The 27,423-nt window shown below is 52.6% G+C and overlaps 1 protein-coding gene across 1 annotated transcript; it reads right to left on the bottom strand.

The window, feature by feature from the left end:
- Positions 1-632: 632 nt before the first annotated feature.
- Axin2 (axin 2) lies at positions 633-26,748 on the bottom strand. Its single transcript, XM_055592185.1, has 10 exons — positions 25,931-26,748; positions 18,960-19,100; positions 10,620-10,722; positions 7,962-8,102; positions 7,331-7,827; positions 6,911-7,105; positions 6,400-6,630; positions 5,858-5,953; positions 4,328-4,495; positions 633-1,004 (listed from the first exon to the last, which is right to left on the bottom strand). The coding sequence occupies exons 1-10, from the start codon at positions 26,743-26,745 to the stop codon at positions 878-880; spliced, it is 2,514 nt and encodes an 837-aa protein (XP_055448160.1). The 5' UTR covers positions 26,746-26,748; the 3' UTR covers positions 633-877.
- Positions 26,749-27,423: the final 675 nt, after the last annotated feature.

Here is a 27,423-nt window from a genome sequence, read left to right as displayed (position 1 = left end):
AAGGGGAGACTCCTCATGGCCGTAGTCCAGAGACTGATTTAAAGAGAACAAGGAGCCCTCACTTCCCAAGAAAGCACAAGCTTGAACCGCAAGACCGTCGACGGTCAGTCGGCAGTGGCTGCCTCCCCCCGCCCCCCCACCCGGGGGAGGCTCCCCCACTCCTCCACTCCGGACGGTCCCACCCAACACGACATTGCCCAAAGTGGTGAAGACGCTGTCACAACCAACCCTGAAGCAGAGATGCACGGCCGGGGTGGGGTAAGGTGGGGGCACAGATTTCCACATGTGTCAATGGGTGGGCACCATTTTTTTTTTTTTTTTTTTAAAGAAGCCTGTCTTCACTTGAAAAAAAAAAAAAGCCACACTGTGATTCCTCTGTTAACGAAGAAATGATTAATGCACTCCCAGCTTGGCTCCTAAGCGTAGACAGCAATCCAAACTTCTCTCTCTCTCCCACTTCCGTGTTTAAAGCAGCATAAACTTTGGGGGGGGGGGGGAATTGACTGTTCAATAAATATCAGTAAGGACTCCTGTTCGGGCAAGCTATACACAGTTTTCTCTTAGTCTATGAATTTCAGATCCCTAGGAAGTCATATATTATGTATGGCAGTCTCTCAAACACACTCAGCATCTTCAATAGCCCAGAGTGGTCATGTTTTGAATAAATAGTTCAGGCTTTTTCTGATCTCAGTACCCAGCTCATGGATACTGAGAACCAACCACCCCCGCCCCTCCTGAAGGCCCGAGGGCCAGTTCCTCCCCAGACTTTGTCTTCTTAATTGGTTTTCATTTTCCTTCAAAATATCTCCTGGCTGTTGCGCAGGTCCGAGACAGGTTCTCTGAGCTCCGGCTCCACGGCCCAAGCTGAGGCCCAGGCTCAATCGATCCTCTCCACTTTGCCCAGGATCCTGCCTTCGTACATGGGGAGCACTGTCTCGTCATCCCAGACTTCCTCGAACACGGCTCCGCAGGCAAACTCGTCACTCGCTTTTTTGAAGTAATACCTTAAAAGAAGACGGGAAAGCTTGTTGAGGTGGCATCTTCTTGCTGACAGAGAAGCAAGCGGGGCATCTGTGCCGACAGGTGGGCCTCGAACCATGGGCCACACCAGACTGATGAGGGCAGCCCACCTGGCCAGGTGGACCAGGCAGATGCACTGTGCAGGCTGAAGGTCAGGCTCTTCCTGGGAAGCGGCCTGTGCCTCTGGTCACAATTGCTGCCACCCACCTGCCCAGCAGACTCCCTCCTCTTTCTGAGGGAGGAAAATGGGCTTCCTTTGAGATGGCAGGGCAGGGCCATCCTGCAGGGACCTCCAGAGACTCTGCTTAGCCTGTAGAAGTGGAAAGCTGACTGGCTGCTACAGTCAGTCCAGAGGCCAATCATCCAAATGCCAACAGTCTTTGGTCCAGCCCAACAGGAGGCAGGCCAGCCCCAGAGCCCACCTGTGTGGAGCAGGTATGGAACCTTCCTCTTTTGTCCCTGTATCCCTCTTCCCCTGCCTCCCTAGGGTCCGACACTAAGGCCTTCCCCTCCTGCCTTTAATGGAAGGGCCCTCCTCTCCCTCTGCAACATTCCTCCTTCTAGGACTGTTAATGTTCACAGGACAATGAGGGCCTCTCAGGTCCTGGGGCAGGCCTACCTCAAGCCTTGCAGAGGACCTGAGACAAAGTCTCCATCCTTCCTTGTCCCCAAGCAGGGGAGAACCCCCTTGAGTGGGTGAAGCCTTTCATGTGAACTGCCCTTCCATCCCATAAAGGGCACCCTCAGAGAGAAGGTCATCAACCCCTGGAACCACGGGGCCACAGAACATAAGGTCCTGTCCCATGTTTAGGGCCGAGGATTGATTTTTGTTAACTTTCTCTCTTAAAAATAAATAAATAAATAAATAAATAAATAAATAAATAAATAAATAAATAAATATGTAAATTATGTAGCCCTCCCCAGTTAAGGGCTGTGTCATCCCTTTTAGAGCAGGTGAACTGAATGAAGAGCGCAGGCTAAGGTCAAGGAAGTAGGTCTAGCCAGGGCCTTTGTGTCTGAGCGGGCTATCCAGAAACAGGACCATTTAAGGGGTACAGCATTGCACATGAAAGGGGTCGGAATACTTAGGGAAGTCAAGAGAAAGGGGGGAGGGGAGCGGGGCCATGACAGCTGGTGTGGGGGAGGAGAGGGTGGCTTTTTCCAAATTAAAAGGCCTGAACACCAATATTGCCCATGGCCCCCAGCTCTGACCCCTCTGGCGTTGGGCTTTCATGGCACCTCTGGGCAAACACACATTGACCTTTTCCATAATTGCAACCTCTTCCAGCAGGGGGAGAGGCAATGTTCCCGAGGCCCAACCTCCCCAGGACTTCAAACACATGGCCTCGCCTTCATTTTCTCCAAGAACCGGGTTTTCCACAGCACCGGGCTTCATGTGGCAAGCTCTGCCTTCTTCTGCCATCTGGCACCAATGGTGTCTGGCATGTCTGGAGACACTGTTTGCTTTCTGAACTCCTGCCATGGCGAGATTACTCAACACAGCCCAGGTCCCGGCTCCACAACCCTGGCCTCACTGGGCAATTTTTCATTAGGGTGGGGGCTAGGGGTACAAACTGAAATGTTGGGGGGGGGGGGGTTAAGGCCCTGGTTTGGTGTTTGTGTGTGCTGGGGATGTGTGTGTGTGTGGCAGAGTGCTCTCTTGCCCCAACCCCCATCTCTAGGAGGACACCAAGCCCAACTGTAGAGATAAGGAGGGTGGGAGGGCCTTCCCACAGCCTGATCCAATCAGGAAAGAATTTGAGAGGGAGACCATTTGTGCAAGTCTTTGTGCATTAAAGGGGAGGCCAGAGCTTCAAAGCCAGGCTTATTAAATGTGCCTTAGGAAAAAAAAAAAAAAAAAATCAGAGCCAGATGTGGCCAGAGTGGTTGAGGGAGGCCTTTCCCCGTAGCCCCTACACAGTGTACTGTGACACTTTCGCCCCCCTGAAGGTCACCTGCAGTTCTCCTCAAAGTCCAGCAGAGTCAAAGCCAAGATCAAAATGAATCCCTGAGGGGCACACTTGTGTAATTAGCTTCACCTGTGTCTCTGTGAAGATGAAAGCTAGCAGCCCGGCCTGTTCCCCAGATCCTTTGATAGCTTTCAGAATGGCCTCTTCCTGGTTTTGACAGAGAATGACCTAGGCCCAGCTACACACCTGCCACCCCAGAAGGCTGTCACCTGAGGGGTCTCGGTCCTTCTCCCTATAAAAGGTCACTGTTGGTGCCACTAAAAGAGCCCCATGACAGAATAGCAGCCACAAGGGCCCCAGAAGGGAAGATAGGGCAAGCCAGCATCCTAGAAGTGGGCTTCCTCGCCGAGGGGACAGAGGCCACCTTTTAAGTTGAACTTCCCTCAGGCTCTGCCCTCACATCTTGGCTCTGGGAGTACATATGGGCTGCAATTCTACATAGAGCCCAAGGACACTGAAGAATGGGCACCTCCTTGGGGCGCCCTGCGTGTCTTGTTTGCCTTACTTTGTCCAGGCCTGGTGCACTGCACCTGAGACACACCACATTCTCCACACAGGGAGGCCAGGCTGGCCAAGTCCCATGTGAACTGACGTAGCCATCGCTCGCCTGGATCAGAACTGCTTCTGAGCTGCCTTTCATCCTTAGCTCTTGGGTCCTCTAAAGGACCTGACAAGGTCAGTATGGGCCTTTTTTAAGGGTCCCTCCACTCTGCCAGGGAGGCAAGGAGGCCAGGTGGGTAGGGAGAGGACAACGAGGCCCAGGGCCAGGGGGCAGACAGGCCAGCCCTATTCACCCTCCTGACCATCCACAGGCCTGGCCCCTTCTTAGTTACAAATGCTGCTGCTACAGGTAGCCTGCCAAACCCAGGCACCATGCTCACCAGGCAGAGCAAGAGAGATGTGGTGAACCCCTGGCCTTGGTCTCTTGATTTTCTGAGCTTCCAACATGGCGGCCTCTGACTGGGCTCTCCCTTCACCAGTCCCAACCCCAAACAGACAAGGGGGTCTCCAATTTCAGACAGAGCCTCCACCACACAGCCCAGCCCTGCTCCCCTTTTGATTCTCAGTCCTGTTCACCTGGAAGAGAAGACCGGGCCAGATCTCTAGAGAACCACTCCCTCTCAGCAGCCTGCTGAAATGGCTGTTCTTGTTAGAGGTGGGGGAGGGGGGAGAAGGAATTCCCCTGCCCAGCTGCCCAGCAGTCCACTTAACAGGCAGCCTCCACACAGCACGTCCCAAATCCACGGCCTACGAAGGCTGAGGTGTTGGACGCTCTGGGGCTGGACAGTCTGGGTGCTGAGCAAACTCCAGAGCAGAAAAGGAGGTGGGCCTCTTACCTATAATTTCCCTTTTTGCTGAGCTGCTCCTTGAAGTGACCCAGTGTCAAGCTCTGAGCCTTCAGCAGCCTCCTGTATGGAATTTCTTCTCCGCAGAAAAAGTAAGTGACAACCAATTCGCTGGCCTGGAGTGCATGGACACCTGCCAGTTTCTTGGGCTCTTTGTGACTACAAAAGAACACAGGATGCGTGAATTCAGCGTCTCCAAGCGAACACACAGTTACACACATACAGTATGGGGTCTAGGTCTACACAGGTGGCTCCCTCTCATTCCGGAGGGAGCTACCCCCAGAGACCTGCAGAGACGCAGAAAGGGGAGCCTTTCTTCAGTTTTGAACTCACACTGTATACCTCAGTGCCTTCAGTTTGGGGTTCTCAGAGGCCTCAGGAGGCCTCGGCAGTAAAGACCAAAGAGACAGTGCTGGGAATCTGCCTGCACCAGGCTCACTGACACCGGGGGATCCGCGGAGGCAATCACAGGCCAAGGCTCCTCATGGACAGTGTGAGCTCGAATGCCTTGGAGGCCTACATCCATTATGCCCACAGAACCACATTCACAGGGGGTAAGGCCTCAGGCTCATATTACCCAGGCTGACTCCAAACTTGCTGGGCAAAGATGACCTTGAACTGCCGATCGTCCCTGCACCCCAGAGAGCTGGGGGTTACAGGTGGCCCCTCACTACACTTCCACCTCCGTCTGTGCAGTGCTGGGTTGCTACCTCAGGGCTTGCCGCAGACCAGGCAAGCTCTGTACCGACTGAGGTACAGCCCCAGCCCCACTGTCATTTTAACTGTCCCATTTAGTCTGTTTTTGGAGTGGCTTTTATGAAAGCCACTGGCGGGCAGCTGGTAGACTTGAGGTTAACCAATTAAAACCAGGAAGGGTTCTAGGGAAGGTGGCTTACTAATTCAGGACCTCAAACATTAGTCACAGCTCAGAATGAAGGCGCTAAGGAAACTTTATCTAGATCATTCTATAAAACTCCGGCAGATTTGAAATCCTATAGATAGGGTTCAAAGTCCCATTTCCAAGCACAAATTTCCAACAAAGAATCATGGCCCAGTTTGGGCCAAGATTTTTATTTTCTCCAAGCAGAATGTGGAGATGGGCTTTTAGGAAACCTGTGACAGCAAAAGCAGAGAATCACTTCCCTGCTCAGGGGCAACAGACACACCTGTCCAGCCCTGCTAGATTCCAAGACCTGCAAAGTAACTTGTGTACCCAGATTCATGTCCCTCTACCCTTCTGACAATGGCTTCCCCTCCCAGCTTGTCGTTACTGTGAGCCCCAGAAACCCTGTGCTGTGAGGCAGAAGTCTCAGTAGGCAGATTTCCTACGATCCTCACCGATGGCAACATTTGCCTTTAGCGCTGCTCATCACTAGGCGTGTAAACAGAGGGCATTTCAAATATGGAGTTCCACACATACACCACTGCAGATAATGACACTCCCTGAGAAGTAAACCCCTCCGAGTGTCCCAGTAATGCCTGAGAGGGGACAGACGGACGGACAGACAGACAGACACTCACTCTTCTGGAGCCAGGCTTGGATTGGAGAAGGGTGTGGCTCCTGCCTGACCAGTGGCCGAGTGGTTCCTGTCCCTCTGCTGACTGGCCGCACAGCACCTGAAGATGTGGCAGAGGGAAGAATTTAGAGGTAAATTCTTATCCCCATGGCAACTGGGCAGCAGAGAAAATCATTCTGGCCTCCTAAAAAGATGCAGACACACACCAACCTCCCTCCCTGCAGAGACCCAACCAATGTTCACAGACATTCTGGGAATCTTAGTGTCGGCAAAGGGCTCAAGACTCTCCAGTCTTCCCTGGTCACAGCTACTCGTAGGCCCATTTGACCTGCCTCACACGAAGTGTGGAAGGCTAAGGAAAGGGATTCACACGGGATCACGGAATCACCCTACTTGTAGGAATGCCTTGCCTCGATGACCCCGCCTGAACCCTAACAAGGGAACAGAAACAAAGAGAAAAACTTCTAGGGGCTGGAAAGGAGATTTACTCAGCCAGAAGTGACTCCTCCCTGGGACATTCTGCTCCTCCTACCGTGTTCCACTCACCGTTGCTTCTGAGGCTTTGACACCTCTGCCAGCCTGCGGCAGGCTTCCTCCAGCTGTGCCAAAGTGTTGGGTGGGGTCAGGGGAGGCATCGCAGGGTCGTGGGTAAACGGGTGAGCCCGGGCCACCGAGCGGGGGTGTCCACTGGCCCCCAACAGATGGTGCCGGCTGACTCGCTCTCCTGGGGAGGCACGGGCGGACTCCAATGGGTAGCTCTTTCTTATGCTTTGGGCGCTGAACGGGACAGGAGAGAAACCGGGTTAGGAAAACTGGAAAATGTGACTTCAGTAGAAGAAGCTTGTGTATTCTACTCTGAGAGAGAGAGAGAAAAAAAAAATAACTCTACCATAGCACGAACAGGGGCCAGTGCCAAAGCATGACATTTTTGTGGTCCCTTCAGCCCAGTGTCTAATACTGAGATGGCAGGGGCAGTCACATTTGCTTTCCGCAGACTGCAGAAAACAGCCACCCCCCACACCGCCTTCTTGTCAGGGCCCTGGGGAGCAGTATTTACCTATGGGGCTTGGGCTTGCTCTGCCGCTCGCTCTCCAGCATCCACTGCCACACGTCCTGGGACCGGTCTCCTTCCTCCCCGGGAAGCTGAGGGGCCCCTGCTCCACTGGACGTCCCTCCTTCCCTGGCCGGCAGCGCCAGGCCCGTTTCTGCGCCTTTCCCATTTCGTTTGGGCAAGGTACCGCCTCTGCTGCCACTGCATAGAACGAGGACACCCAACCGGGGCATCTCATTAGGACTCCACGGCTCCTGGCACTGGGCAATCCCACCAGGGCGCAGCGGTTCTGCACGGGCACCGCCCACACTGCAACCCCTGCCCACGCCCCTCCAGGAAGCTAACCAGGCCCTGGACCCCCTTCGCACCTGCTCAAGACTCAGGCTAGGGGAACAGCCCTACCCTCGGGGTGTGCTAGTTGCTTACCAAAACTGCTCCCCAGGCAGAGGCTCTGGAGCCTTGGGGTGGCTCTTGCATTTAGAGTAGCAGTAATCCGTGCCCGCAGGACAGAGGCAGCGGACTCTCTGCGCGGCTTCTGCCTCGAGCTCTTCCTTGGTCTTGGGGACAGCGTGGTGGTGGACGTAGTGGTGGTGAACGTGCTTCGTCGTCTGCTTGGTCAGGAAGCTCCTGCCCCCGAGGAGCGGGCAGGCGGCCACAGGAGGGAGCTTGCCCCCCGTGGGAAGGAGGGAGTGGTACTGCAGGTGGTGATGGTGGTGGTGGTCAGGGGAGCGGGAACGTGGGCTGTAGCGGCCCACGCCAGGCGACTGGCAGCCAGGGGTCTTGAGGACCCTGGACAGGTGGTCATCCAGAATGGTCTGTGGGTCCTCTTCATAGCTGCCAGAGGGTAGGAGGGCCAGGGGATGCTGGGCTGGGGCTCCGTCCCGTGAGCTCAGTGCCTGCTCACACCCCTCCTTTTCTTCATCCTGGGAACAGAGGCCCCAGAGAGAGAGTGAACAAGAAAGCAACACCTCCAAAGCCCTGGGTCCATGCACCCACAGGCTGGCACATATATGCACACACACGCCCAGGGTGGAAAGGATGCTAAAGGGGTCCCTACCTCCCGGATCTGCTGCAGCCGCTCCTCCAGGCTGTGGCGACTCTCCAGCTCCAGCTTCAGCTTCTCCAGCCTGGAGATGAGCTCGGCGGCGAAGGCAGCGGGTTCCACAGGCGTCATCTCCTTGGGCAGGCGGTGGGTTCTCTGAGGGGGTGGGGAGGAAGGAGCCAGGCACCATTAGCCGGCTGGGCAGGCACTGGCCGCACCAGCCAAGACGGAGCTCGTGGGGCCCACCGACGCGTGCTGAGTCCCCACGTTTGGGCAGACAGTGGATGGTGAGGCGGCCTGCGCTGCTCAGGACTTTTATGCGCGGGCTCTGTGGCCTCATGGAGAGCCATGGTCCCCACCAGCGTTTGCCTTGGGCAGGAGCAGTTGGTCGCACTCCGAGAGGCCCTGCTTGTTCCCTCTGTAGTACAACCAGCCCATCAGTAGCTACTCTGAAGTAGAAAATCTTCAAAGACTGTTGTCAAACATCAAAAAAAAAAAAAAAAAGGCAGCCCTCTGAGATGGGGAGGGGAGAGAAACCAACTCAAGGAATAAAAAGTGGATTCTAAACAGAAAGGGAGTTGAAAATTAAAAAAAAGAAAGAAAGAAAGAAAAAAAAAAGATTGGAAAAGAGGCAGGGGGGAGGGAAAAGAGTGGGGGAAGAGTCGCCGGCCCCAGATCAGAGAAGAAGTGGTAATTTATTTCCTGGCCGCACACTGCGCACCTTTGAGGTAGTGTTGTCTCAACACTGTCCTCCATCTCCCTCGTTTTTCTCCTCCCCTCCTCCTCCTCTCTTTGTACAGAAAATGAAGAAAGCTGCTTCGGGCTAGTAGCAGAACACTGCTGAGCTTGGCTGCCTGAAGCTGATCTATCAAGGGAAAACGGAACATCTCCAAAACCAAGTACAGAATATAAAAAGGCGTCGAGAAAGCCTGCCAAGAACAGCGAGCGGTGAGAACCCCCACCGCCTGGCTTTCTGTCCTTTCTCTGTCATCTTGCTCCCCCACTCTGCCCTCCCCACCTCCCCACTTGTTCCCCCCTTCCTCCTCCTCCTCCTCCTCCCTCTCTTGCTTTGCCTTTTTTTTTCTTTTGGGGTTGGGCAAAGAGCAGAAAGCCAACTTGTTCTCCCCAGCTGAAGAGCCAGCCTCATCCTCCTACCTTCAGGAAAGTGAGAAGGGCAGGAAAGTGAGAGGGGTAGGAAAGGCCCCCGTGTGGATGGCTGTCCTTATGGGGGCTGCCTCCTTGACCCCCCCCCAAAAAAAAGTCGTTTTGCACAACCCAGGACAAAAATCAGCCAATTTATAGGCTTGGGGAATAGAATTTTGATTGATATATACCCACTCCTCCCCCCCATTAAAATACCTTTGTCATCTATATTATATGGGGTGGGGTAGAAACAATTAGAGAAGTCACTTGTCAGGGCAATCTTAATAGGCTGGTTTTCAGACAAGATAAGTCTGCCAACTCCTGGTAAGTGTGCCAGGAGTTTCCAAGGACAGCTACAGACTGCAACCCTCCTCAGGTGAGCTGGGTTTAGCAGTCTGGCCTGTTAGTTTTCAGACTATAACACAACCACGTGAACCAGCTGGAGTCTCTGAAGCTGCCGGGAAAGATGACTATACATCACACCTGCTCCAAGCTAGATGCTATTACTTCCTGGATAGCAGGCTACTGCGGAAAAGGCCTGGCCTGGAAGAGGGACTGTGGGTTCTTGAGCCCAGTGAAGTGTGTGCTGACTGCTATCATCAAGGGAAGATCCCAGAGAAACCTGCTACCCTCTCTCAGTCATGGGAGGAAGTTTCTCCAGGAAGCCTCACCTCTAGACACCCCACCCATCAGCTTTCATCAGGCACAGACTCCAGAGAGCTCAGCTCTGGAATACGAGCAAGGTAAGACTAGCTGCCCTCTGAGGGGTTGTGGGGGAGCATCCAGGTTAGTAGGATGGTCAGGTAAACAGATAAACAGACGGTGAGTGATTCAGCTGTGCAGAGAAGCAGAAGAGTCCATGGCGAGCAGGGCAGAAGGATACGGCATACAGAGATCCTAACCTCACTGCTCCATGTTCAGTGAGCACCTGTCCATGACAGGAACTGTACCAGGACTGGACACAGAGGTTACCAGACAAAAACCCTGGGGCTGCAGGGAGGGGTCAGAGGTGAAGAGCACTGGTCGCTCATTCAGGGCCCAGACTCAAAATTCCCAGCACCCGGGAAACGGCTCTCAACCATGGATAACCCTAGTTCCAGGGGATCTGATGCCATCTTCTGACCTCTAAAAGTAATGCGTTCACATGGCACAAATACATGCTGGCAAAGGGCCATGCACACATATGCGGGTAAGGAATGAGTGAATCAGTCCACTCAGGAATGAATAAATGAATGATGCTTTTAAGGCTCCCTGCCTTCAGGGAGTTTCCAGGCTTAGCAGGAATGCATTGAGCCCATCATGTCATACTCTAGTGATACTTGGTCTATTTTTCACAGAAATTTCCACTCTTTAATCCAGGAAACACAAAACGTCACTCTGTCAATACCACGCTCCAAAGAAGCACATCATTTCTTCAGTCCAGAGATTCCCTTCTCTCTTTTCTCTCCAGCAGACCTCAGGCGCTGCTCCCCTCCTCCCAGATCTTCTCATGATTCGGGATACAACGTTACCCATGCCATGTATACTCACCGGAAAATGAGGTAGAGACACTTGGCCATTGGCCTTCACACTGCGATGCATCTCTCTCTGGAGCTGTTTCTTACTCCCCATGCGATACGGAGGGATTCCATCTCTAAGGGCAAAGACAAAATCCACAGGCTCACCAAGGCAATCTTGGCATGTGACGTCACTCATGCGTCCCTCCCTGAGATCCTGCCCATGGGAAAGACCACTCACTTCCCTGGGAATGAGCCACTCATCCTCAGGTGCAATCGTGTCCCCACAGGGAAGGACCCACTCAAGCCCAAACTTCAGATCCTGCCATTGTCATCCGTGGCAACTTTGGCTCTCTCTCAGCCGCAGGAACATTAGCTTGGAAGGAGCCTATGTGTCCCCAAGTCTGGACTCATTTCTGGCAGTATGCTATGGGTCTAAATTGGGAGAAGAGTGCCAAGTAAAAGGCTATAGAGTCATGTTAGGAACCACAGCCATGGGCTCAGCCACCTCTTTGTGAAGGTGTGCGTAAGTTCAATCATGTCCAATGTAATGTCATGCCCAATGTCAATCATGTCCGACTTTCTTCTCTTTGTCAGAGCTTTTATAAATCATCTTATGGTGATCTTCCCCAGTCAACAGAGAATCAGACACAGAACTGATATACACATAAGAGCAAGGTCCTTCCTACACATCACTATAAATCACAAAAACATTCAAGTATCTACAACTTGCCAGACCTTACCTAGGTACCTTCCCTCTATGCAAGAGGTCTATGCATAGAAGGAAGAAAAAGTTCCAGCTCTCTTAGAAAGCTGATATCCTAATAGAGTGTCTTAGGGAAGTATGAATAAAACAAAGCAAAACAGATGTTCAAAGGTGGTAAGAATTATGTCAAACTGCAAATGAGAAAACAGGGAGCAGGGGTCCACTGGGGATGGAGGGGTTGCAATTTAGATCTGGGGTGTGGCCAATGAAGTCTAGGTGAGCTTTTAAGGCCCACATATTTCAATCAGAAATAAAACATGGGCCAGGATTGGAGACACAAGCCTTTAATCCCAGGCAAATCTCTGTTGAGTTCCAGGCCAACTCTTCAGTTAGACTCTGGCCCCCCAAAACCCAGAAGAAAATAAGACTTCGAAAGTGGAAGGAAGAACAAAACGAAGCCGGGTGGTACGCACCTGTAATCCCAGCACTTACGGAGTTCGAGGCCAGCCCGGTCTACAAAGCAAGCCCAGGAGCCAAGGCTACACAGAGAAACCCTGTCTCTAAAAACCAAATGGCCAAGGTATGACTTCTCCCACTGGTGTCCCTTCCAGAGACCACAGGGGTCACGTGCTCCCCTGATGAGTCAGTCACACTCTAAGGCCGGGATCCTGAAATTAGGTGTCTGTTTCCCTTTCCCTGGCGGTTTCTCACAAGAAGAGGACCTTCATCTCATCAGCAGAAGGAGTCAATCAGTCTAAAGGGCAGCCATGAGCAATGGCTGACCTACTGCAGAATCTTAACTGTCTTCTGGAAGGTGGCTGACCTAGGCAACAGAACAGGGTCCCCAGGGGATGATGAAGATTCTGCTAGGTCCAAAGTGTGACCAACTCCAACCTTGACTATGGAGCACAGGAGGGGTGACTACATCGGGGGGACGCCGGGAGGTGGGGAGAAGGAAGATCAGAATCAAGAGTGGGGAACTCCAGTGTGAGTGCTGCCCCAGAGGAGGCACAAGAAACCTGGCAGAACCTGGTATGTATCTGACTCACCACGGGCTTAGCTTGATTGGCAAGGCCCATGAAGGTGGAGGGAGTTATACGGGTCTTATGTCCACCAACTTAATGCTCATTTTATGAAGGTTCCATACTCGTGCCTTGGAACAGCTGTCTAGACTCCAGCAGTAACCTGGGGTTCTTCACCAGCAAGCAAATCACAGCCAAGGCCACTGGCTGCAGCCAGAGCTCCTAGCTCCCACAGACCAAGTTCAGGCTACTGTAAACACCTGACACATCAGATTTTGTTCTCTCAGGAACCTTAAGGAACCACATTTTATAGGTGACACAAAAATCAACAACAGGCTCCCAACCCAAGCCACGGCTGACCCCCCAGAACAGATATCCTTAACTCAGCGGCTGGCCTTCCAAGGACCCTGATGGTCTGAACATGGGTCCATCTCCTGAGCTCCAAGCAGCCTTGTGACGTTACAAAAGGACAAACAGGCAATGTGACATCTTCTACCATGAGCACACATTGGCTAGGGGAATGGCAGGTGGGGCTGGGGATCCCACAGGACGGCTCTTGTGTGAGTGTCCCAGGTCTATGACTTCTCTCATGACCAGCTCTCCCTCTGGGGTCTTGATGGTGGAAGGTGGCTGCGCATATACCCCTAACTTGGAACAAGTTACACCAGGCTTCAAGGGTCCCAGGAGGGTCAGTGAGATGGCCTGGTAGGTAAAAGTGTTGGAGACTTGGGTTTGATCCTTAGAGAAGGTTGACCTGAACACAGGCACGGTGGGGTACACACTCACACACACAGACACAATAATAAGAGTTCCAGGAGAATCTTCCCCAGACACCCTCTTCAGGACTCTGCCCTTCATCTTCCTTTCCTCTCGGATAGAAATCAGTGGCGAGGCTTTTGTATCTTGTATGCTTTCTCCATGTAAGGTAGAAAAAAAGAAAAGAGAGAGAGAGAGAGAGAGAGAGAGAGAGTAGGGAGTGGGGGTGGAAGGAAGCAGGTAACAGGCAGAGCACTGGGCAAGAGGAAGAAATTATTTCCTAAGTACGTCTCACAATATCCAGGCCAGGTGAAGGATCCGGCCACAGGAGAGGCAGCTCGTGCCCAGAGTCCAGAGGGGGAATTTTAGCTTAGGAGAAGCCAGAGGCTTAGAGGCGCCGCCGTCCTGGAAATATGGCTTTAATTCCCCCTAGCCTGGAATCTTCTTCCAAAACAAGCCCCTCATTCCAAGAGGGGGCCTCTCCTTTCTTCTATTCAGGCTCCAGAAGTTTATGACCAGCGTCTTGACTGCTCAGAACCCAGGGCTGAGGAGCGCCAGGGTTTTGGTCCCTCTACAGTCTCCTTTAATTGTAAACATTTTAGCTAACGAGCCTGCTGCCGGGCCCAGCTGTTTCTGGGGTGCGCGGATTTTGAAGTGTAGACTCCACTTAGCTGCCATTTAAGCCGAGGCAATTAGCTTAGCCCTTTGACTCCACTGTGCCTGACCTAACCTGAATGTCACTTTTTCCGGCGACTTTGAAATAGCAGGCGTGAGCGCACGCGCGGCCACATTTGGCAGCCACTCTGAAGCAGCCTCCTCCGTTCACAGCCGACATCAAAAGCCTGGTTTGTAAGATAAGGTAATATTTGAAGTTCACTCAGATGCACTCCCCAGTGTCCAGACCAAACCCCCACGTGTAAGATATGAGGAAATAAAAATAAGTAAAATAATATAACCGACGCCCACTCTGTGGAATGGAGAAAAGTTGTCTTGCCTTGATGTGGGGACACACAGACCAGAAGCAAATCCAGCCAATCCTGACGACAGGAGCAGCTCCCCACAAAAAGGCAAGTGGGTGAGGCCAGATACTCTCATCTGAGGTCCTTGAACTTGGGCAGCAAAGAACAGGTGCTCCATACCCTTTTCAGTCTGGCCTAGCCCCATGCTCCTCTTGCTCCTAACCCTCCCAGGATTCAGGTCTAGGATTTTGCTGGAAGTCTGGCAGTTAACTTCCAAAGAGGGAAAAAAACTTCAAGCCACTTCTTCCAAGAATGCAAGTTTCAGAGTAACAAGCTCATAAACAGCCTGGGGAGGGGGGCAGCTAAAATGGAGACTCACAGCCGCCCCCCCACCCCCGCCATCTTTAAGAGGGATTTTTACTCAGTGGCAAAAGAAGTCAGCACCAGCCCTGGGCTTTGGGGGAGGCTTATGTGACCTGTCTGCTCCACACAGCCCAGGCCAGGCCATGCAGGTCCCAGGAAGAACGGGGACCTGACCAGCCCCACCCATCTTCTACGAAGGGCTCTTGCAAAGGCCCAGGGGACTTAATTGGTTCTATCACAAATGAGATGATTGCTTCCCTGGGCTTGTGTCTAATGAACTCCAACCTTCTGGAGTCTATTGAAAGCTGCCTCTGACCCCCCCCTCCCCACATACACTCCCCCCTCATCCCTGTCCCCTCCCAACTCCCAGCAGGGCAGCCAGCCCTGCTCCCCAGCCCCTCAACCCCTCAGCCCCCAGTAGCCATTGTGAGGAGCAGAAACAGCCAGGGCTCTTTTCAAGCTTTATGGGGCGCTCCTATTCACTTGTTCAAGCACATTTCAAAGGGGCCTGCTACCTCTTATCCCCTTCTAAGCCTCCCTAGATGAACAATGGGCTGAAAGCGATTCAGCTCCGCTTTTCATCCCCCCACCCCCAACACACTCACTCTCTCTCTCTCTCTCTCTCTCTCTCTCTATTTCTCACTTGGTGCTCGTCTGCACGAGGCCCACAATTGGCAGAGCTCTGAAGAGGGGGTCTAATACCAGCCCTGGGAATCCAGGATGACCGTCCAATACAGGGTAGATCACCCACACCCAAAGCTGGCTGGCCAGAAAGCGCTTTGCATCGCCAGGAGATTTTAGTTCCAGCCAAGTCTGTTCCGCAGGAGACTGGGAATCACCCCTCCCGGGGGGGGGGGGGGGGCACCCTATGCCTGGCAGCTGATGGGAGCCAGACACCCACAGGAGCCTCTAAGCATGAGCCTCTAAGGGAGCTCCCACCCCCAGCCAAAGGTGGCTCCAGATAATTCCCAGGAGCTCCCGGGTGCCAGCTGCCCTCTTAGACAAACCATGCTCAAGTGGATGGGTGCATCTGTGAGGAGGAATCGAATGGAAAGCTCACTTGGCTGGGAGGCTCTAATACCCTGGGACCCCCAAACTCTTCAGTTTCAGCGACAGCTTTGCCTGGCTTTCTGGTTTACCCAGCATCGACCACATAGCACCCTGTCACAGGGCCCTGTGAACAGGCCACCAGGGGACCGAAGGGAAGAGCTGCCGAGTGACAAGTTGTTGGCCCCTTTCTGAAAGTGTCCCTTAGTGGGCCACATGCTACCTAGAGTCTGTGCCTGTCAATCATCTTTGCATGGCCTAGAAGTAGTTTCCCATATTTAAGTCCACAAGTACTTTAAGTGAAATGGGAAGAAAGAGTCATGTTCAAATGAGATCGAGGGCTGGGTGTAAGAATCACTGCCTAACTGGAAGGAAGTCGCTTGGTGCCAACACATCTACAGTGACACTTGACCACAATGCCAGCACTCAGGAGATGGAGCCAGGGGGACCAGATACTCATGGCATATCTGGCTACACAACAAATTCAAGACCAGCTTGGGCTAGGTGAGACCTTTTCATTCCGGGCAGAGATCAAAAGAAGAGGAATCAATGAGGATGACTCAAGGAAAACTACTCCAACTGAGAAAACAAAGCGTTATGATCAGTAATAAGCAAAAAGAAAAACCCAAGGGAGATCAAAGCCCTCAAGGACAACCTGTCCCACCAACACGGTGAACATGGCAGACTCATGGTGAACATGGAAGACAAGGTGGGGCAGGCGCCATATTCAGCCTGGGTCTCTGCCCTTGCATGAGGCTAGCTAGTTCCTTCCTGTGGCAGTCAGTGGTCAGTGATTGGGTCCTTCGAGGACAAATAGAAACAGGCATGGGACCACACCCAAGTTATCTCATCATGAACCCAGAATAACACCTCAGTGATGGGGACTGAAACTCAGCCAAAGGCCAGGAAGCGAGCCAGAAATAGTCTCTAAGAAATCTAAACAGAAGCCTCGCAGTCTTATGTAAAGGGCACCGGACTTCGGAGGTCCGCTCAGTGCCTTCATTCAGATCCAGCTTGCTCTCATTTCACACGCAGCAGCAAGGCTCCCGCACAACCCAGAATTACTGTGTCCTGAAGGCGCAGTACTTCCTAGACGCCAAGCCCAGACACGAGAGCAAAACAGGGCAGCAGGTACAATCAGAGGGGGAGAGGGGGGCAGTGGACACAGGTCTTATATAACCTCCCAGCCGGAGACCAACAACACATCATAAAAACTCACCTTGATACTAATTTTTTGGATTACCAAGAAGGAAACTAGGGCCTCTGATCCACTTAGGAGGCAAAACGCTGTGAGTTCGAGGCCAGCCAGGGCTACATAGTGAGATCCGATCTCAACAAAACAAAACAAAAAACTAGGTCTATTAAAGAATAATGTGAAGGGCTGGAGAGATGGTTCAGAGGTTAAGAGCACTGGCTGCTCTTCCAGAGGTCCTGAGTTCAGTTCCCAGCAACCACCTGGTGGCTCACAACCATCTATAATGAGATCTGGTGCCCTCTTCTGGTGTGAAGGTGTACGTGCAGGCAGAACTTTGTATACATAGTAAATATATAAAACTTTAAAAAACATAATAATGTGAGCCTTTGAGGGTAGTGAGGCAGGGGACACTGGAGAGATGGCACAGTGCTTATCAGCACTTGTTGCTCTTGCAGAGGACCTGGGTTAGGTTCTCAGCCCCCACAGGATGGTTCGCAACCACCCCTAACTCCAGGTCCAAGTGATCTGATGCCCTCTTCTGACCTCCACCAAGTACCAGGCATACATGTAGCACGCATTCATATACATACAAAACACTCATACACATAAAGTAGAATAGAAAGACTGATCCCCCTACCGTACGTTGACAGTAAAAGAGCTCGGCCGATTGTGAAAATGGAACGAGTTCTCTGAAGCCTCTCATTCCTGGTGGATAGATGATGTGCACCCTACTCTCACTAATATCAAAATTATGCCCTTTCTTTAAACTTCAACTGTGGCTGGAGAGATGGCTCAGCAGTCAAGTGCACTGGCTGCCCTTCCAGATGAGCCGGGTTCAACTCCCAGCACCCACATGGCAGCTTACAACTGCAGTCCCAGGGATCTGACACCCTCACAAAGACACACATGCAGGCCAAACACCAATGTGTAAGAAATAAAAATAAATCACTTTAAATAATTAAATAGACAGACAGCCAGACAGATAGCTTAGACTTTTTCCCTAAAGAATATCTGTCACTACTGACAGGGGAAACTGAGGTATCAACAATAAAAGATGTGGGAAAGGGGGCGAGGGAAGACACACAACACGGGGGACGGGACTTTCCAACTGGTCCTGTGTGGCCTGTCAGACTACAGGACCGCAGCCAACAGAAGCCAGAGAGTTTCAAACATGCGAAGAATAAACAGACGGCCCAGTGTTTTAAGATGCTAAAACGAACAAAGTCTAAGAAAGTGCCCCAGAACTTCACATTGCTAGCTTAATGGGTTGTCTTTCAAGATCATTCCCTCAGCAGGAGAAATCCTGAATCTAAAACGTTTGCTGGAAGAAAGCCTTCAAAGGCCTTTCTGAAACACCACTTCTCAATTGGGTGCTGGGTGAGAAAAGCCTGTGGGGAGTTTCGCCCATGCCAAATTCTACCCTGACTTTCCTCCATCAAACCCCAAAGGCCAGCAGGAGACAGGGGATCCTGACCACTACTACACCGCGAACCCCACTATGAGACTTGGGGAGAGTTGATGCTGTCCACCCATAGATCTCTTGACTTCACTTCAAATGACCCAAAACTCAAAGCATGACCTTGCCTGACAGTCTACTGACCCCATCGGGCCACTTCAATGACTTGGACTGCTTTAAAAAACATATATCAAAAGCCATCTGTCAGCCAAAGATCTGAGATCAGACAGTACTGGAGGGCCCTTTCCTAGGGTCCCCAGCATCTGGCATGGACTTGGGACTCCACCAACATTTACAGACCTGAGTGATGCCCACTGAAACACACGTGTGTTGGCAGAATGAAAGCCAACCCTTTGGAGAGGTCTGGATTGCTGTTCCCTGCCTTTAATGGCCTTTTCTCAAACAGCAAAACCAGAACGGAACCTTTCTAATAAGTTCCTGTGTTCTCCCTGCTGGCTCTGCAGCAGGTGCCCTTGGTCTCGGGACCAGCCAAGTGATTCTCCCGTACCCACAAACCAGAAGATGGTTCTTAAATCTAAAAAACCCACAGACACTCATCTTACCCTTCCGCTACATACTCTGGATTCCTTCTGTGAAGACACCACCCCAGCTTTCCCTTCGAGGCTCTCACCGAACCCTATCCAGACAACTATGCCGCCATGCCATCCTCCATCACCAGCACCATGCCCACCATCGCATCATGCCCACCACATTCCCTTCCCAGAAAACTGATATCCACGCACAGAGATGGGCTCTGCCAAGCTGGGTGGAGGTCAGTGACAGTCCCCTCGACCCCCCAGGCCACCACACATACACCTACACACATACCCAGCCACGCACACCTTTGTGGAAGGGATACCAGGTACTTACACACTGCTGTCCGTCATGGACAGGGAATCGTCGGTCAGTGCGTCGCTTGATATCTCACTGTCGTTGGCACTGGTGGCTGGTGCAAACACATAGCCGGAACCTACGTGGTAAGGGTTCACCGGGTCGCTCCTCTTGAAGGACCTACGGGGAAAGTACAAGGGGAGCGTGGTCACTGATCCCAACCAGAAACCAAGGGCATTAGGTGACCCCAGGATGATGCCATGCACAACCCCACATCTGGTCTATGCCAACGTGCTGTCCAGGTCCAGCCCCAACCCTCAAAAGATGAGGGGTCCACCGGAGCAATGTTGCAGGGGCTGCCAGGGAATACTGCCAATTCTTAAACACTCTCGTACAGGGGGGCAGGAGCAGACTGTTCTAGGAGTGGAGACTGGGTTGAAAGGCGAGAGAAGCCCATCACAGGTATCTTTCTCCACCGGATGCATCCAAGCCAATTCCTCAACCCCAACCCATCTGACAACTGCCAGCCTAGTCCAGAGATGCTAAGGTCTAGAGGTCTGGGGAGGCCTTCCCACTTTGACCTAGGCCTACAGTAAGCCGGGCAGTTGGGACAGATAAGGTTCAGGCGTCCAGTGGCGACCATGCACTGTGCTTGCGGTGCCCTTCCCCCTCCCCCTGCCATGGTCCTCTTTCCCTCAGGGCTGGCTAAGGCGCCAGGACTGAAATGAGCAGCTGTGTCAAAGGCAGGCCCAGGCCCCTCCTCTGAGGGTCTCCAGCCCCTTTGTCTTAGTGGCCTGTGGGTCCCCATTTCCCTCTCTTGATCTCCTCCCAGAACAACCAGTGTGCCTGTCTCCTGCTGGGCCGCATTCCACTTGTGTCACCAGCCAGAGACTTCTGTTGGGGGAGGGGAGGCAGGTCAGTAGGCTGCAGGATGAAGCCCCTGCAGGAGTCAGAAAGCCTGGAGTTGCAGGAGCGTTCATTTGCCCAGCCCCTGGGCACAGTCCTCCGGGGGGCTTAGCTGGCAACAGGCATGAACTGGAGGGGGAAAAAGCTCCAAAGGGAGACACACAACACTCCCATCAGCCCACAGCAGCTGCTCTGTAAAGATAGCTGTGGGGTTGGCAGAGGAGAGGGACCTATGAAAGGTCATGATCAGCCATCTGCTCTTGTTCGCCAAGTTCCTGTGCTTGCACTGCGCTGGGCTCTGGTCTCCTGGCACCCAGATCCTGCTTGGGACATATCACCATAGTGTCAGGGGTTTTCATGTTTTCTGGACAAGGCTCTAGTGGTCCCAGGCATACAGTAGCCACTCTGCAGAGCTGGAACTGGTGGGCATGGCCCCTCATGCACCTTGCTCTCACTCAATGTCTTCTGCCTGTCACAAGATGCTTTGGAAAGTTCTAGAACTGGAGGCAGGAAGGATATGATGGAGAGGCTTCTAGTAAGGCTAGCTGGGGATGACCCGCTTGACAGAGGGAACCAGGCTCCTGTCAGATGAGCAGGAATTGAGAGGACTCAAGAACTTAGCAAGTGGTGGGCAGAACAGGGCTGGCACACCACAGTCATGGGGCAGCTGCTGCCCATCGTCTTGAATCTCCACAACCATCCTGTGAGGGGCCCAAGGCAGTCAAGTATCGGGACCAGGCGAATGGAGCCTGAGCGAGAGCGGGCAGACGTCAGCTGGGACCATGGTTCTGTACCAGTCTGGACGCTGTCACTCAGAAAGAGACATGCCTAGAAGGGCAAGCCAGGGGTGCTGCATGGGAACTGGCTGTACACTTTTGCCAAGTGGCTAGAAACTGTCCCTAGGCCACTGGCCCTGCCCTACTGCTGAGGGTGGGGGAGACTTGCCACCTCCCAATACTTTATGGTAAGAATTGAAGACTGCTAAGACTACCCTTGCCTGTTCCTCACCCATTCGTTCTCAGGCTGGGTTCCCAGGCACCCAAGATGGCAGGGACTGAGAGCATGAGGACGCAGAGAAGGCTGCGGGGGGGGGGGGGGGGGGGGGGGCGGGGCCCCGGGCGGGGGGGGGGGGGGGGGGGGGGGGGGGGGGAGGTTTCCTAGCCTCCTGGCCAGTGAGGGACTCACAGGAAGATAAGGACCCAGATGCTCACCATCGCCTCTAGAGGCTGAACTGGAGGCAACAGGTGTCACAAATCTGAGTGAAGACAAGACCAGCAGTGATCATGGGGGGTAGGGGGTGGGCAGAGACAGGCCAAGTCTTTAAAACAGCCCGGGGTCCCCTGCTGGGATGGGCCTGTTGCCTTAAAGGACTGTCACAGGACCCTGGACAATTTCAGGGTCCCTCCTGTCCAGTCTGCACACTCAGAATGGGGCACTGGCGCTGGCTTAGCTGGCCTAGAATGGAATGCTAGGCCAAGATACAGCTCCTCTAGGTGTGGGGCTCCCTCTGAAGAAAAAAAAAAATCAAGCACATCAAACAGGGGCACCTGCCTCCAGCTTCCGAAGGCCTGGGGAAGCGAGTACCCCAGGAGCAGTCCCAGCACCCAACTGCCAACAAAGATGAGGAAGGCCGTGTCTCCGAAACCTCTTCTACATTCTCCTGTAGTACTGAGCATGGTAGCACAGCTGAAAGCATGTCCTGAGCTCTGTGGGAGTACAGCCTGTCTTTACATGCGTATCCCCAACCCCAAAACCAGGGGGTGGCTCGTGGCAGGAGCTCCAAACTTGGCTGAGCCTCCTTCAAAGGCCTACATCCATCAAATGGGCTGTTGAAAAGGTTTTGAAGAGGTATGGTGCAAGATCAAAACAGCCAAAGCGGCCTTAAACAACATTCAAACACCTTGCCTCCCTAGCTATCTTGGTGGTATTAACACATCAGCAACGTCTCACATCTAAGACTTATACTTCAGCCTCCGCGGGGAGAAAATGACTCAGTAGAAATTCTTTCCTCACCATCGCTACAGAAAAAGATACCCAAGGCAAACCCTGCCTTGGGTGCTTGCGTGCGCGCGCGCGCGTGTGTGTGTGTGTGTGTGTGTGTGTGTGTGTGTACTCCTTTCACACATGGCTCCCAAAATAAACTTGTCTCCCTCCACTTCCAAAATAGAGGGCTACTGTGTGATTAGTAATTAAAAATGGAATACACTGCTCTCAACTCAATTAGGTGCCTGGATTTTCCTACAATCATAACAGGACAGGCGGAGAAAGAAGCAGAGGAGACACAGAAACTCAGTTTTTAAGTGCTCAGAACTTTCTCCAGAGTGCCACGTAATTTTAAGAAAATGGATTAGAGCTGTCTTCTTGTGATTTACTTAAGAAGCAGGGAGGGGGGAGCTGGAGCGTGCTACCTTAATTGTCCCCAGATGCTTTGGTGACTTCTTCGGGAGGGTTGTGCAGGGACTTTGCTTGGGGGTCAGGCAGTATGGGGCAGGTACCCACTGGCCATTCTGCCAATGAGCAGGCCTGGGGCTTTCAGTGACAAGTAACAGAGCCTCATGGTTCCTTGAGGGAGTTAAGGAAGTGAATGTGGTTGGCTCGTTCATAGCTCTTACCTTGAAGAAATGTTGGGGTCACCTCTGCTCCTCCCCAGCTATGGGGAGCCAGGAGAAGCCATCAAAGGGCCTCTTTCTGGGGACCCCCTCCCAACAGTGCAAGGAAAGGAACCACTACTGAGGCTGAGCTTAGGGCTGACAGTGAGCCTCTGGCATTTTACCGGAAGGTCAATACCCTCTTCCACTAGCATTTTGGAAGGCAGGATCAATGGGTGGGTGGACAGTGAGGGGTCAGTGTCTTCTGTAACCGGGCAAAGTTTGACAAGTGTATCTTAGCCAGCTGCATTCGCTGGTGTTTTGTCCTCTAATTACTGACCACTGCTCTCGGCATATCTTTCTTATGGCATCATTTTCTTTGATAATTGAAGCCAAGCTCGATTCCAATGGCTTCTCACAAAAAAAAAAAAAAAAAAATTGGGCCTCATCAGCGAGTTCTTTCAGGGAACAGGAAGTACTTGCAGCCAGCACAGGACTGTCTGCTGGGCCCCTGGGATTTTAACCCAGACTAGAGCAGAAGGCCCAAGAGAAGGCAGATGAACCCTGGCCAGGGCCAGGGCAGAAGGCGTACACACAGGGAACTCTCTGTAAACTCAGCACTGTATCCTCCCCTCTTAAAATAAGTGTGGGCCTAGGGCCTGAGCTCACAGGCACAGCCCCACACACCCCTAAGGCCCTGGGGTGGGGCGCTGTTTGTGTGAGGGGTGAGGACGCGCGCCCACCACCAGGTCACTTATGCCCTTGGTTATTTATAGAGCCCATCAAGAGCCCCGGCATCCCACTCAAACACGCACAAACCAAAGCCCTTCCCTCCAAGGGCAATTTCTGCTCTTCCGTCCCAACTATTTATATTAAACCCGACACCAAATCGGTAAGGGTACAAACAAGTCGTTAAAAACTCGGCTCCTTTTGAGTGCCCACATAAACACAGGGCTTGGAAGGCTAGCCAGGGCCCTGGGCACCCGGTGGCCAAGATGACTCTGGGCAGCTGAGGCAGACCGGCCCTCTGCAGGTTCAAGCTGTTTCATTCACTTTAGTAGGTAACTTACTCAGCCCATCCCCTAGGCCAGGCACTCTGCAGGATGGACAGGAAGGGGAGGAAGACAGACTTGCAAAGTTCGAAGGGTACAGAAAGTTGAGGCAGGGGCAGGTGTGTGTGTGTGTGTGTGTGTGTGTGTGTGAGAGAGAGACAGACAGACAGACACACACACACACACACACACACAGAGAGAGGTGCCTCTAAAATACTAGAAGAATGGGCTAAGCCCCCCAGAGTTGCTATTTAAAAGGCCTATGTGTTAACCTTGCTGCCCTTTTCAGAGACCCAATTATTATCGTTAATTATACTAATTATAACACTTAACATCTTTTCAAAATGTTTCCCTTTACAAAAGGCTTTCATGTTTATTATTTTTCCTAAGAACAACGTTAGGACACAGACAAGGGAGACAGAGCTCACCTATCTTACAGACGGGAATATGAAGTTTAGAAAGTTTCAAACCAAGTAACGCTAGGGCCAGGGCTGGGACTTTCAGAGACTGTACACAGGGCAGGGGACCTTGCATGGTAAAAAGAAGCAAGGGCCACTCTGGTGTGTCTTAGGACAAAAGCGCTTCACGCAGCCCAGGTAAATGTTTTGCTCCAAGCACACTTGAGCTCGTGTGCAAGCTCAAGAGGTCACTGAAGAGCTGCCCTCCATACATCAATGACATAGACAGTTCCCAGCCCCGGAACCTCAAGTGCTTTGCAGACTTAACACTGGTTACATCCTCACGAAGCCTCCGGGAAGAGCCTTCGCCCAGGCTGCCCATCCACCAGGAGGAGTTCAGCTGTCTTGCCTGAAGAGCGCTTCCTTACTGCCGGCCTCCAAAACCACACTGTGCTATTTACAAAGGTGACACTCTGGGGCTGACACCGGAGGCACAGAAGAGCCACTGTCCGAAGGCCACAGGCCTTAAGGAGTCTCATCACTGGTTGCCAAGCTGGAGGGCAAGGAGGCCAGCAGCAAAGTTTACCTACGCGTCCTTGCAGCGGAGCAAGGGCGATGGATGCAGGTGTCTGCGTGCACCCAGCTACAGCAGCCCCAACAGCTTTCATGCAAACAGCCCAGCTCCTTAAGCTCAGAGCCACTAACAACTCCCTCCTGAGACCCTACCTACACTTGACTGCAAAAGCCAAGCCAGTTCCACTTAGTTGTCTGAAAAGTGGTTAAGTTCACTCCCAAAGCAGCAAGAGCGCCCTCTGGTGACTGGAGAGCAAGCCCTTTCCCTACTTGCTAGCAGTCAAGAGGGGAGATCATGCCTACATCATGCAGGACCTAGCTATGGAGACGCCAGAGCAGAAACCAGGGGCATAGGCCCTCCTGCTGCTTCGGGACATTGGAGACCACGCCCCACAAAGCCAGCAAGATCTCCAGGGACCCTGAGCAGATCACATCCTGGGTCCCTGACATAGAAATGTCCTGGGGACAGCAGGATGGAAAGCCGTGCGGAGAGCCAACCAATGTCACGCCACCTCCCTCCTTGCATGTCATAACCAACAGCCTAGCATTAAGAGGTGTGTTCACTCTCTTTTAGGATCTATGGAGAGGGGGCGACACAGAAAAACTCATTTTGACAGGAGATCTGAAGTTGCCTTCAAAGGCCAAGAGTCTTGGGACTTGGTCAATCTATAATGGACTGTTTGTCTTTGGAGCTTTAAAACAAGAGAAAGTGCTCCAGAGGGCCCAGCCCTCCCACACTTCTCTATCAGCACCAGGCAACAAACCATCAGCTGAGGTCTGACCCTGGGGCTCAAAAGCATTTTAAAGCTGGATTAATGGTCCAGCAGACTCTAAAGCCGAAGGCTCCTTCATGAGGAAGTCACAGGGCCTTCCCCAAGTTAGTCAGTAGTCTTCAGCACTGGGAAATACCTAAATCTACAAAGAGAACCACAAACTCGGGGGCTAAAGCCAATCACCGGCTCTTATCTTGACATAAAAGTTCAAAAGATCTCACCTAACCCTCCATGGGTGCACACGTTATTTCCACCACAAACCAGCTGCCCCCCCAGGCCCCCAAGGCACAGTGATTCTACTTTGATGATTGGCAGTGAAATGATCCCTTTCCAAACTGGCGCTTAGTGGGTCTAGTGACTCAGAGGCATCAAAAGCTGCTATATTCATAATCTTTCTCTTTTCCTCTCTCCCCCTCCCAGTGGCGCAGGATAATAAGTAACCACATTAATAAATACTGCTCCCCACTGTTTGAAGTGAGCATTGGAAGGCTGCAGGTATTCAGCTGTGTGTATGAACACCGCCCCCCAACCCCCGCAACAAAACACAAGATCAAAGAGTTCCTAGCCAGAAGTCCTAGGTCTCAAGCATCCTTTACCAGCTTTTCCAGCCAAGCCATCCCATCCTCCCACCTACCCTAAATGAAAACATCTGCAGAGCTAACTCATCCCCCCGCAACCCCATGACACCCCCACCCCACCGCACCCCAACCAAAGCCTTACCTGAATCCATTTTCAACCGTTTCTGTGGATCTCACACTTGCTGTGGCCCGCAGAGTTTTGCTGGACAAGCCAACCACGGTTGGGGAAAGTTTGCACTTCAGGTCCGCACATGTCCACTCCTCTTCTTCATTCAAGGTGGGAAGGTAGCCACACAAAACCTTCAGGCTCCCCAGTCCCCCACTGCTCATGTAGGCCGTGTTTTCCCCCCCACTCCTCACATACTCGAGGTATATGTCAGAAGTCAAAAACACCTGGTAGGCATTTTCCTCCATCACCGCCTGGATCTCAGTCTGTGCCTGGTCAAACATGACGGAGTCGATCTGTTGCTTCTTGATGCCATCCCGGATGTAGGTCTTGGTGGCAGGTTTCAGCTGCTTGGAGACAATGCTGTTGTTCTCAATGTACCTCTTATAGATTGCTTTGGCTACTCGCAAAGTTTTGGTATCCTTCAAGTTCATCTGCCTGAATCCATTACAGGCAAACCAGAAGTCCAGGGTATCCACACATTTCTCCCTCTCCAGGAAAGTCCGGAAGAGGTACGCACCATCCTGGTCACCCAACAAGGAGTGCAAAGACTTGGTCCACCTGGTCAGAGGGGAATCAGGAGAGGCCCGCCCCTCGGGCTCCCCCAACCCATCTTCGTTCCGCCTAGTATTGGAGGAGACGGGCATAGGTTTGGTGGACTGGCCCTTGCCCACGCTGGGCTGGCACGGTGGGGTCTCCCCTTCTTCTCCGGGAACCGGGGGCCGCGGAGCATCCTCGCGGAAGCTGCTGCTGGGATCTGGCAGGAGAGTCACTAACACAGCGCTACTCATGGTGAGGGAGAGCGTCTCACCGAGTTTGGGTTGTTTTGCTTTTTTCCTCCTCCTTTTTCTTCTTCCAGTTCCTCTGAGCAATCGGCTTGGTCTCTCTCAAGTCAGCAGGGGCTCATGTGAGCCTCCTCTCTGGAAAGAAAAGGAAGGGGGGAGGTGGGAGAGAGAAAAGGGTATTGATCTAATCAAAACCAGATCTACCCAACATCAAAGCAAGAAAGTAAACAGGCTTTTCAACTCCTCAAATTCAAATCAAGCAACCCAGCTATCCGCGAGGTGCTCATCTCAAGTATCGGACGCAGCTTTTTCAAAGGCGAAATCTGAGCTCCACACACTTTTTTTCGGGGGGGGGGAGGGCATGAGGAATGGAAGGGGGAAGGTGAGGCAGAAGCAGAGGGGCACGGTACGTGTAAGACACAACCTTCCCCACATCCGCGGGGCCCAGGGACACTCAGGGTAGCCCAACCGGACCCCCTCCCTCGACAAGCAGAACACGCTCGCCAGCCGCCAGGCTGGGTGCAGGTGAAACCAATTTCGGAAAACTTCCCTACTCTGCTCGGCACAGATAACTCGCAAACGTGCCCTTCCCAGGCATCTGGTTCCCATTCCCCCCACCCACCCCTCCCTCTGCGCTCCCTCGTCCCACTTCTTACAGAAGATCCTTGCCTGAAAAAAAGCCCG

The sequence above is a fragment of the Psammomys obesus genome, unplaced genomic scaffold, assembly GCF_907164565.1.
Source record: "Psammomys obesus unplaced genomic scaffold, mPsaObe1.curated_primary_1811, whole genome shotgun sequence".
Classification (NCBI taxonomy): Eukaryota; Metazoa; Chordata; class Mammalia; order Rodentia; family Muridae; genus Psammomys; species Psammomys obesus.
The sequence above is the reverse complement of the archived record's forward strand: the minus strand, read 5'-3'. Positions and strand labels throughout refer to the sequence as shown.